The sequence below is a fragment of the Pholcus phalangioides genome, unplaced genomic scaffold, assembly GCF_987345545.1.
Source record: "Pholcus phalangioides strain wild (caught in Gottingen) unplaced genomic scaffold, Ppha-v1.0 ptg000015l_1, whole genome shotgun sequence".
Taxonomy (NCBI): Eukaryota; Metazoa; Arthropoda; class Arachnida; order Araneae; family Pholcidae; genus Pholcus; species Pholcus phalangioides.
Window position 1 is genome coordinate 82,894,400 of NW_028301608.1, and position 12,307 is coordinate 82,906,706.

At 36.8% G+C, this 12,307-nt stretch overlaps 1 protein-coding gene across 5 annotated transcripts in view; it reads right to left on the reverse strand.

Moving 5' to 3' along the window:
• Nucleotides 1-12,307, reverse strand: part of LOC149076844 (pantothenate kinase 3-like) — a 56,288-nt gene that overhangs the window by 15,632 nt on the left and 28,349 nt on the right. For 3 of the 5 annotated variants that reach the window (XM_089244560.1, XM_089244562.1, XM_089244559.1), the window contains exons 2-4: nt 4,535-4,662; nt 3,084-3,262; nt 1,872-2,045 (exon numbers count right to left, since the gene is read on the reverse strand). In XM_089244560.1, the coding sequence (XP_089100686.1) occupies nt 1,872-2,045; nt 3,084-3,262; nt 4,535-4,662 (481 nt within the window). Of the gene's footprint in view, nt 1-1,871; nt 2,046-3,083; nt 3,263-4,534; nt 4,663-9,596; nt 10,090-12,307 lie in introns of those variants that run through there. The other 2 variants (XM_089244557.1, XM_089244558.1) reach the window with 2 other exon arrangements.

Below are 12,307 nucleotides of genomic sequence, written 5' to 3' on the forward strand. Positions count from 1 at the left end.
TTTTGACCATTTTGATGATCGAAACAAATAGCAGCCAATTTTTCAATTATTTAACTTTTTTTTTTTTAAATCTCACAATGTTTTTTAATCTGCTTATACATATTTTAACTTCATACCATATTTTGAAAATTTTAAGTTTGAATCCTGACCATTTGAATTGGTCAAAACCCCTTTTTGAGTTTTCGATGTAAAAAACCAGTTTAAACCATCAAAAACTTGCTATCAATGTTTTCAATTGTTTTCTTTCGTCACACTTGTTGAAAAACAATACACGTTTCTTATGAAGAGCACAATGTTTTACAGTTCAAAATATTAATTTTTTACTATTATTAAGTACAAAATACTAATTTTCATACCCTGAATTTTAGTCTTCACAAAAAAAAAAGAAAAAAAAAAGATTCTGTTCTATAGCAAAACTAAGTTGTCACATAGTTTCCGATAAGAGCAATACAAAACTAATCTTAGTCATTTATTCACATTTCTTAGTTGTTGTTGTTAGGAACCATCGAGTCGATTTTGTTTCTTGGTGACTATAGATCATGGCTCTCCAAGCTGGTCTGTCATTCACAGCATGTCTCAGTTGTGCTAGCTTCATTCTAGTGCTTTGCAACACCTCTTCTATCCATCTGGTGCTTGGTCTGCCTCTCCCTCTCGTTCCCTCCATTCTTCCAAGCATTAGCATTTTTTCTAGTGAGCATCTGTGTGCATTACATGGCCAACGTAAGAGAGTTTCTGTTTAATGACTGTTGCTTCTAGAGAATAGTCCACCTTGACTTCTTCGATAACTGATTTGTTAGTCCTTTTAGCTGTCCATGGAATTCTCAGCATCCTACTAAAGCACCAATGTTTGAAGGAATCCATTATTTTCTTATCTGCTTTCCATAGTGTCCAGCTCTCACATCCATACATTTTAGTACAAATACAAAATTTCTTAGTACAAATATAAAATTTGAAAATACAGTAAAACCTCTCTTTTGCAGACACCAGTAGGACAAAAAATTTTGTCCATAAAAGGGGTGACCATAAGTTAGGGGTTTGAAATGTATGCTATTATTATACAAGGAGAAATTCTTATTTGGCCATTAAAGAGGGGGGAGTTTACTACTGTACTCTTTTGATTGACAGTTAGCTGACAGGACTTGGTAGCCGAAGCATTGCTAGTTCCACAAGTTGAGATACAGCATTAATTGAAAAACAATTCCCTTCCACTAAATCATAAGATTAGCCATTGCTACTGGATTTTTTGTTGCCCAATTTAGAGTCAAATCATTTTAAAAATTCAACATTGAATTTTCATGCCCCATAAGTGCCCGAAAGAATTTTTCAAGTGTTTATTTGTTAGAAAAAGAGTACTGTAGATAATGGTAATTATATTGCTTAAGATAATTTTAGAGTGGAAAACTATTTTAATGTTATTATTAAGCTATATTATAATAAATTGATTTACTTATTACAGGTGTAATCCCATTTTAGACATTACATGCAGCTAATATACTTATTTTTTATAGGAATTTTCATATTGAAATGCAATATTTGAGGTTTTTGACAGTTCTTGACAAAGAACTGTCTTCTTGAAATTCTTGTTTTCTGACGTGACAGTTTAAACTGCGGTTTAAACTGTTGTCAAAAACCTGCCAATCCTAGTGAAAACTGATATTGACCAGGGATGGTTTTAGTCACTCTTGGTCGAAAGTAATTCTGGGTTAAGCAATGTACTAAAATCTGTTTCCCATTAATTTTCACCTATGTAATAGATACCTTTATTAAGCTCTTTTACACAGTGTAAATCTATTTTTCATTCATTTACAGTGCATTGTAGAGCTTAATAAAAGTGTCCACATGTTAGTATAAAACATGAATAAACTAATTACCTTCTTGAAGTCTTCATCAAATTTGAAAGCCCCTCCACCAGTTGCACATACAGTGCTCGATACAGCTGCTATTTGTTTGGCTTTCAAAAGTTTCAGGAACACAGGCATTTCACATGTTGGAAATCTGATAAAGTGTAGAGTCCCTTTTCTACTTCCCACTACAACATTATCCATCTGTTGAAAATAAAATTTATAATTTATAATATATATACAAGTTGTATATTTCCACTATAGAACCAATGTTCATTTTTGCGAATCCGTACGGACTTGATAATTAGTTCGTAAAATTTAAAGTTCGTAAATGGGAAAAACAATGAAAAAAATGTGGGAAATAAAAAATAAGCCAGTCATTTGCCTTCATTGACTATTTCCATAAAAATCACTTATTTTTGTTTGCTTCATCAAAACATTTTGGTAAATATAAGATTTGATAGAATTGTGTATTTTCAAGATGGTGGAATGCCGCTGGAACCACTTGCTATAGAAACGATCTTTTGGTGATCTTTTTTAAAATTCTGCACAGACCTAATTTTTCCCAGTGTAATATGATATTACAAGATGCCACTATATACCATAATTTTCTATGTGTAATCTATGATACAAATTTCACTACGAGAAAAAAAATCTCATCATATACTCTGCAATGGTGAAGTGGTCTGCACTAAGAAATTCTAGTGTTCTTCTAACATATAATCTACGGATTATATGTAGGAAAATATAGTACATCAATGGTGTGCAGTCATACCCCTGACTTAATTAAGTAGTTTGTTCCAAGACTGGAGAGGTAAGTCTAGGTAAACTTTTTGAATGGTAATGGCCGAGAAGGAAGAGGAAAAATTTGCAGATTTTCATAATTCTTTTATCTATTTGCTTTTTCATGCGACTTTCTCTGGGAAACATTTCTCTTTAAGAAAACAATGTGAGAAATCTTCAGGCTTGGTTCAAAATGTGCGTAATGAAGAAAAAATCATTTCTAGAACACCTTGTTCTAAAGGAGGGGATATAAGTCAGAATATTACTGGCACATTATGGGCCTATTGTGATTTTTTCAGCGCAGGAGCATTCTCACAGTACTGGGTGTGTAAAAACACGCAGTTTAGAGAGAACATTAATTATCACTATCAACTACTAGGCGATTATTATTTGAAATTATACCAGCAAAACAAGTGTTATAGTAAGAAAGATGAAAATTTTGGAAAAGCATAAACATACTTGCAAATGTATATCTCTAGTTCCAGTTTTGCAGTAAGCAGCTCGCCCTTTAACAAATTTTTTCAAGTTTTCTTGCGCTTCTTCTTGAAGATCATTTGTAGAATCTGAGCTATCGGTCGGCTCGAAATAGACAACTTTCACAAGACTGCCACCAATGTCAATACCAAACCATGGCATAGCTAAATATAAGCAATAGAACATTCATGTATCATTTTAAATTAGAAATCACTATGGATGTTATATAAGTTCACGGGATATATATCACAAGAAAATAAACAGTAATAAATTTCAAAATATTCTGCATTTGAATCAGATTTTTTAAAGAAATGTTCATATGAATCTGTAGTGCTACATACAAAGAATAGATAATAGTTCTTTTCTCAGAGAATCTGACTATCAAAACATTTGCTACTCATTATTTAGATTGAGACATTGGTTGTGGCAGTGCTTGAAAACGTTCAAGCATAAAACTGTTATGAATTGTTTTAAAGATTGAAGCTATAATGATAATTGAAACCACATTGTGTGAAGCCTTCAAAATTCTATATTTTTCAGAGTTTATTTTTGAAAAACAAAGTGAAACTTTTGAGAAACTTTGAGAGAATCTGTCAAGAAAGAAAAGGAAATTTTTTTTCTGACGAAAGGAAGAAAACATAAAACAAATCGTCACCTTATGATAAAAACCTTGTACATCAATTTTTTTTCCAGAAATGACCTTTTCACAGTCTTGGATTGAGAACATCATATCTCACCTATTACAGCTTTTGGGGAAAAAAATTGACAATGATCTGCTCTCTATAGAGAAAAATGAACCCTTTTGGGTGTTACTCAAAGGGATGTTCCATCCTTTTTTTTTGCTCTTTCTATAGAGTTCAGAATTTTTTATGTATGATTTTTTTTTATAAGGTGATGAAATAGATATTTTCAATGATGCAGTTATGAATTTGTAAAATTTCTATTCTTTCATTTTTGCGGTACTTTATTATGTATTTCATGTTATACCTGCTCAAAAAATGAATAACATTTTTCAGTAGCGTCTGATCTAGGGATGCTGTGGGTGCTTCTGAGCCCCTATGACAACTTGTGCCACGAGTCCAAGCATCCACAGAATTGGTTCAGAAATCGAAAATCTACCTACATTACGCTTAGGATGAGCACCCACAGTTTCAAAATACTTCTGACACCCCCCCCCCCCCACAACATTCTTAGAAATTGGGTATAATACATGCAAAATAATTATCCATTTTTTTGTTATTATTTGGTTATTGTGGGAAAAACACTTTTTTTTATGTTCTTGAAAAGTGGCTTTGCTGTTCTGATTTGACCACAATTAAAAATGTGTTTTCTATCCATTCCCCAGAAAACATGAATAAAATGTTTTGATTTACCCTGAATATATGACAATAAATACATACTGCATACAATATACGAATGCATAAACTGTTTCTTACGTGGTGCAACCTTCATCTCAACATAACCATTCTCTTTTATAGTTCCGTTATAATCATTGTGTTTCCCAATTTGATGGAAAGTGCCCCCTTTGAACTTTGACCTTTCTCTGTCACCAGATCCAGCAGCCCTGCAAATAATAATAATAAAAAGCTGAGTAACTTTATTGAGGGGAAAAAACCTGTTTAAAATCATAAAATGTTAATTTCTAATATGGCCTGTTTTACATGCTGATTTTTTCCGGTAACAATTTTATTAGGTACCTTTTTTTAGGCACCATGGGGGACCTGACAGTCACCTGAATTAGTGTCAAACCTTATGTAGGTCCTCTAATGCAATGTTTTTTTTAACCTTTTCTTGATAATAGTTCCCCCCCCCCCCCCTGCCTGTTTTTGACCATATACTTTTCTTGTGGCACCCCATCTTAACCTTTACTGGGGCAATCCCTAGATATCTTGTCAACTTGATTTTCTCTTTGGGAAAGAGTGCAAACCATCCCAAGATGGTCTCTCTGGGCGGTCAGCGGTCATGTCTGGGTGCTAAAATGCTTTTATTTCCAACATGGCAGTTATAATGTGGATAAGGAAAATTTTAAAAACTGCTTGAGGGGTTAAAAAAGGTCTCCAACATTTGGGAGTAGGACCCCTTTCTACTCATTAAGTTTATTTATAAATTTAGAAAAAAAAAACTCTTCTAAATAAGGTAGATCTCTGTGCCCCTATGCTAGAGAGCCATCAGCCTCTCTCTCAAGAGGGGTAACTATGCTAGATTCTAAAAGTAGCATATTTTTTACATCATCATCATTTCACTTAAATGCTTCATTAAAATCTGTGTTATTTTTTACAGGTCTCTGTGGTGCCATGCCCCCCCCCCCTTTAAGAATATCCAAGGCAGGGGGTGGAAAATGGAAATTTGATTTTTGTATTAGGAAAAATTATTTTTGTAGCAGCATTTATATATTAGTTTTGTAGCACTTTAAAATTTTGGCAGAAAATAAAATAAACAGTTTTTATATATGTTATGATAAAAGCCTAATCGAGTTGGTAAAAGCTCGAAAAAAACACTTGTAACATATACAAATACAACGCCACAACAGGCAAATTGCCCAACGAGGTGGCTGACTTAAGAACATCATGGATCCCCGAGCCATTTTTTGGAGGCCCTATCTACTACACCACACATGCGACCCCCCACACCCCCTCCGTGGAACCCCCAACGAATCGGTACATGTGGGAATGTGCGTGTACGTGTAGTGCAACCTGACGTAAAGTTTGTTTCTGTGTAATGCTTGTTATGTGTAATGCTGCCATCTGCCACCAGTTTTTCTAACTATGAGTGAAGTGTTATGATTGAATGATTTATCGTTGTAGGACTGTTGCTCTCTGTGGCAAGACTTTTTAACGGGGAGATCGGCTCGCATTTGCGCCTTGAAGTTGGGAACCGCAGAAAACCAACTTCAGCCGACCACCACTGTGGGGTTCGAACCCGGATCCTCGCATCACGAATCCGTCAATATAACCACTCGACCACCACACTGGCTTTTTCAATAATTACACTTGGTGTCATCAAAGAAATGAAGACGGTCTGTCTCTAAAAGGGATAAATAAAACATAACAAAATAAAGGGCAACAAAATCATGTGAAATAACCCCAATATGAATTTCATTTAGACCTTGGGTATATTCTTTGTCTTTCTAGTGATTTTCCGCCTTCCATCAGGCGACTTCCCTGGGGAACTGGGATTTCCTGTACCTGAAACACTGGTTACCGGCTCAGGAATGACCGCCTACACAGGTAGAGTAGAACGAGAAACCATCCGTTGAAAGCTGCAACGTCTCTTTTCACACATCATCTGGACATCATCAATCCTTTTCAGAACCTGCTGAACCAGAGCTCTGGACTCGGGAGTGATGGCTCCTTTGAAAAGGGTATGAAATTCCCGTGGATCCTTCAAATTGAATTCGTGAGAACTTTCTAGAAATGATTCTAATTCGTTTAAGGCAGTCTCTGCAAAACTAGGAGATGAGCATTTTTCAATCTGCTGGCCTGCGAGAAGGTTTACGACGCCTCTTGTACACCACTTGTTAGCCTTCTCGATCCTAGATCCCTGTTCTTCTTTAAGATCTCAATCCTAAAAGCAACTTGCTGTCTTATGTCCGCGACCATCCTCTCCAACTCGACACATTTCGGAGCGATACAATCAACTGCATAGTGGTTGGAAGAGATCAGTTTTTCACCTTATTGCTGCAGCTGGTCTGCTTTATCTAAATCGTCCTCTATGTCATCTCTGAAACGTTCTAAGGCCATCAGCAAAGAGTCTACTTCTGGAACTGAATCTCTAGCTTCAGGAATTTCTGACAACTCTCTGAGATCACTAGCTAAAATAACTTGTAGCTCTTTGAACGCCTGTTCAAATTTTCTAAGTTCAAGGCACTGGCCGAGTCGCTTCTCATGATCCAACCAAAAAGAATCAAAACCTTTCTCTGTTTCACCTAGCTGCAACAGCAACCTCTGAACAGTACTAGCATTTATGAGACTGTCTGGGAATTTCTTCATGCTAGTTATTTGCATCATTGGCCTCCTAATGCAGCTGAGCAAAGTCTCCCCATGCATGATGGCACTGCGGATGTCATCTTTCAGGTTCCTGTATTCTCCTCCCTGGTCCTCCAGCAAGGATATTGTGGATTGGACGTCATGTATACAGTAATGTACACAGGATTACTTTTTCCTTTAAAAACCAGTGTTATCTCAGCTCAAAAGAAGGGGGTGCCCCCAAGGCACAAAATACATAGAGATTTCCGATAGAAGAAATGATTCATTTATTTTTTTAATTTTTAAATCATAAAAAATTTTTGAGGGCCTTCTTGATATTTTTATATTTTTACATTCCTTGCAATATTAACAATTCATTTATTTCGTGACCCTTTTTCATTTCGTTACTTTTCCGGGATTTCATCACTTTTCCATGATTGTAGACACCCTGAATTTACCAATGGCTTTTGCGTCACAACTCCTGATGATGAAGAGATTCATCATTGCTGTTTTTCCAGTGCGATAATAAGTTTTTTCATGAACTTTTCCATTCTGTTAAAGGATACACGAATGTTTCATCAAGTACAGCCATTCAGATTCAGGAGAAATTGATGCAATTTAAAAAATAAGTCAGGTTCTGCGGATGAGTGGCAATTCATATAGTTTGACCCAATTTTATGAATTGTTGGAAGCAGGGGTGGGTGCAGAATCCTGGGGAGAGGGACTCAAGCTAATTCCATTTTTGGCCAAAAGAAATAAAATTGCTGGGAGGACAAATGATTTTATCGAAAAGTCAACTTCTATTGTGATGCAATTTCACAAAAAATACTTCACAACTTCTGCAAAATATAGCAGACATCTGAAATTGTGGCAATTTTAGCAATTTTCTATCCCTGCCAAGGGCCACAATCTGGGGAGGGGGAATATGGCCCAACAGTTGATAATCACTTCACTAACCATACAGCCCTGGTCACAGAGGCACTTTACTATTATTTCACTTCAGAACAGAGGCTGTAAGTGGCGATTTGATAATGACAGACGATGCATCATTTGGTAAAAAACACAACATTTAATAATGGATAACATGACAAACATATATTCACAAAGGTTAACATGGATGCAACAAGCATCTTCACAACCATCTCTCAGTGGCCTACTGCTACTACTACACTACTAGACCACACATGCACCTCATCCTCTGCGGAACTTCTAACAAATTGGTACATGTTGGAATATGCACGTCTGTGTTGTGAACCTGATATAAAGTTTGTTTTTGTGTAATACTTGTTATAGTACTGCCATCTATTTTTTAAACTACGACTGAAATGTAATGATTGAAGATTGTACTGTTGTAGGTTTGTTGCGGTCTCTGTAGTCTCTGGCCTGATCAACAGCGGTTGATTTTCCATAAGTGTATTCAGTGCCAATGTGGCAGCTTTTTCTCACCGAAATTGGCAACCTTGATGACTGATACAGTGTTTGCAAGCTTTCACAACTCTTTATAAAACCGCATTAGTTAATCCAATTTGTTATGTATCATTTCTTCATAGTTTTCAGCATTCCTCGTACATTTCGATCGATTATTCCACATTACTAAACATTACATTTATTTCATGTAATAAATTGAATTTTTTGTGCAATTGTATGTGTTCTTTGTCGGCCATCTTGAATTGATTGCTTGCGAAAAAAAAGTTGCCCATGTTGGCGGTGACCACAGTTATGGAAAATTAACCTAACTTGCGCCAAATACTCTTGTTTTCCCCATTCACTTCAAATGACACTGTCCTTGGCACCTGCAGCACCATCTCTGGTGTTGAAATATTACAAGGCTATGTCTGAATTAATTATTAAGGAAACAAACTGTGCATTTGTATATAAACTTTGTGCATGTGACTTGGACACACAAGATAGAACTGGTGATGAATGTTTTTACCAGAAATTAAAGTGTAGTAAGATCTGTTACGCCTTGGTGGTGAGTAAGTTTCAAAGGGGAAGGTTGGCTTGCATTTAGACCTCCAAGTTAGAAACCAGGGAGAAAAAAGCAATGCATATAGTGAATGGGGAGAGGTAACATTCCCACTCCAACACTGCTGTGCTGTCTTATGATCGTAGTGGTGGATTCGCATTGTGAAGACCTGAATTTGAACCCCAGCGGTGGCACAGTTGGTGGTCAGCTGAAATTCATTTTTGGTGGGTTCCCAAGCTGGGAACGGGAGTCGATTTCCCTGTTTAAAAGTTTTGCCACACACAGGCCTACAATGGTACAATTATTTAATCACCACAATTCCAATATCACACAGTCTCCCCTCCTCAATATATATTTGCCATCATCTCCATAATATACTAAGTACAGGGCAAGTAATAAAATAACTTTGACGACGCTAATGGAAAATTAACCGCCAATGACTTTGGGAGCAAATTTTTCGGCATGAATTGTACTAAAAATACAATACACGATAAAAAGGTTCCTTTAGCAAATTGATAGAAGAAAAAGAGGAGAACAAAGGAAAAAAAGAGTGTCACAAACACTAACCGCCGACCAGTTGACCTGTAGGCACGCCTAGAGACGTGCAGGCACCTGAGAAAAGTATTTTTGACCGAGGTTCCCAAGCGGGAGCTCATCGTCGTCGTCGTCGAGGCATCTGCGGCCATAGCAAGAATGGAAACGATAAGAAACGAAAGATCACTATTGTCATGGAGGAACGCTCGCTATCACAATACTCCCAGAGTACTACTGACGATAAAACCAAATTGTTAACAATAACAAAAATTATCGTCTGCTCGGCAGCCGGCTTCGGTACGACTACAATGCACACACTTCGGGACGACTTGGACTGATTGTTGATTGAATTGTGGTTGAAACATGACGTGACATCCAAAGCGCTTGAAGAGGCAAGCGCTCTGGTGATATCGTGCAGCGCCTTCTATAGAGAGAGCAGTGTTTCCTTAACCTTTTTATCGAATCGAGCACAACCACGACCACCTAGATAACCTAGTCATCTAGGTTATCTAGGTGGTCGTGGCACAACTCAGGTCTATATCGCCATATATGGGCAACGTACCACCTAGTGAGTTGTGCCGGAAGTGTGTGCACCAAAGCCCCTGAAGGGGGGTGGGGGGCTATGCGAATCACTGAAAGTGGGTACAATGGAGGGGGTAATATCCCCCCTCTGCCCCTCGCCGTCTAAGTCAATGGAAAAGTTTTTGCGATTATTGGAGAAACTGAACAATTTTTATCTGAGAGTGGATGTACTCAGCCTATATAACACAGTTGTTGATGTGGGTGGGGTTGACAGTCCTTTGTTATGATCAACATAATTTTACCCGTAAAAATATCATGCGGCACCCCAGAGCAATCTTACAAACACTTAGAGGCCGTGGTATAGCCTACCGTTTGGGAATAACTCTACTTCTTTATCGAGCATATTTGGTCTATGTCCATAATGGGTAATTTACTATTCTAGGGTATCTTCTTCTATTGGAAAGTCAGTTTGTGCCGGAAGTGCCCGTATGTGCCTAACAATGAGCGTGTGTATCCAGTATTATGTATGAAATTAATGCTATATATACCATCTGTATTTCAAATAGGAAATTAACCAAATGCAGCCGTGCGGGATCAATGACCATGAACCCGTACGGCGTCACCGTTTGGGACAGGTTATCCTAGAGACCTCTAGAAAGCAGGTGTATCTGCAGAACAGGGGCTGTTAACCAGCACCTCCTACGAACCAAAGCGCTTGAAGAGCGCTCTACAAGCGCTTTGCTACGAACCAGCTCACGGTCCGTCGTTCTATCTCAACGAAGACCCGGACCATATGCTTCTGTTACAGTGCTGCCATCTGCCATCGATTTTTCAAACTGTGAGTGAAGTTTAATGAATCAATAGGGCTAGGATTTTTATGCTCCAAAATCTTCTAAAATATGCTCTATAAAAAAATGCATTTATGCTCTTAAAAAACTGTAAATATGTCCTATAAAACGAAAAATACGTCTTAAACAATTTTTGCATTCCTATCTCAAATAACATTAGTTTCAGCAAAATAATATTAAAATGAGAAGTGTTTATGCAGTCTAAATTATTCTGAACCATTACTTATTTTTGTATGAACAAAAATTCTTCGTTTTACTAACTATATATATAATCTCATCTAGTCAATGTCTTTCAAAAATTTCCCTTTTGAGTGTTTTTACCCTACAAATTCAGAGTTAATGTGCTGCCATCTATAAGTGAAAATACTCAGCCAAGTACGGTTTTTTAGCTTTAGAAAAGCATTGCACAAAATTAAAATAAATAAATAAATAATTCTTTTTATTTTTGGAAAAAACTCAAAATTTCCCACAAAGCTAAAAAATTTCCCCCATTTGCCAATTTTTTCCCCCACGAGTTACCATCAGATGATTAATCTATTTACAGCCACACACCAGTGTCCTTGAAGGGCTAGTATTTTTATATGCTCCAAAAATTCAATGTCAAGGTTGGAAAACCTGAATTTCAGGATTTTTTACCAATCGGCAACGACGTTTCATTTTTAGTGCATACAAAATCCTACCCCCAGAGTTGATGGAAATTTAAACGAACCATCGCATAACAATGGTATTTCATAACTGATGAAAATTCAGAATTGGTGGAAGAAATAATTCCAGTATTAATGAAAAATCAAAACCAATGAAAGAAATAATTCCAGAATTGATTTTAAAAAAATCCAGAATGGATAAGAGAATATTCCACAAGTGATGAGAAAAACAATTCCAGTATCGATGGCAATTCAGAATTAACAGTATAGAAATACTCCAAAATCGATGAAAATTCAGAATTAATAGAAGAAATAATTTAAGAATTCGTTAAAAAGCCTCGGATAATTAACCGTGAGTGCGGGGCCTCGCAAAGCGCGGGGCCTAGTGCCACCGCACTTGTCGCTCACTCATTGCACACCATGGGCGGTTCTTCCCGTGGCCTTCATCGTATTTACAGATTCGAAAAGAAAAAAGCTTCGATGACGTTGTCATTCAATTTTTTTCGTCCTAAAGAAAGATCTGAACTAAAAGTTTTCGCTTGAATGGTTTTTAATACCAGCAGTTACATCGTGTTATGAAGGAGGAATTCGGTCTTTTTTTTTTTAACGTTTCCTTCTCCTTTGACGCATTTGGTTGTCGTTCGGATGTGTTTTCTCTCCATTCCTTGACGTAGTTGAATGTGCAATTAGTTAATGGTTCCCAAAGAGAAAGAAAGCAAAAGATTAAGCG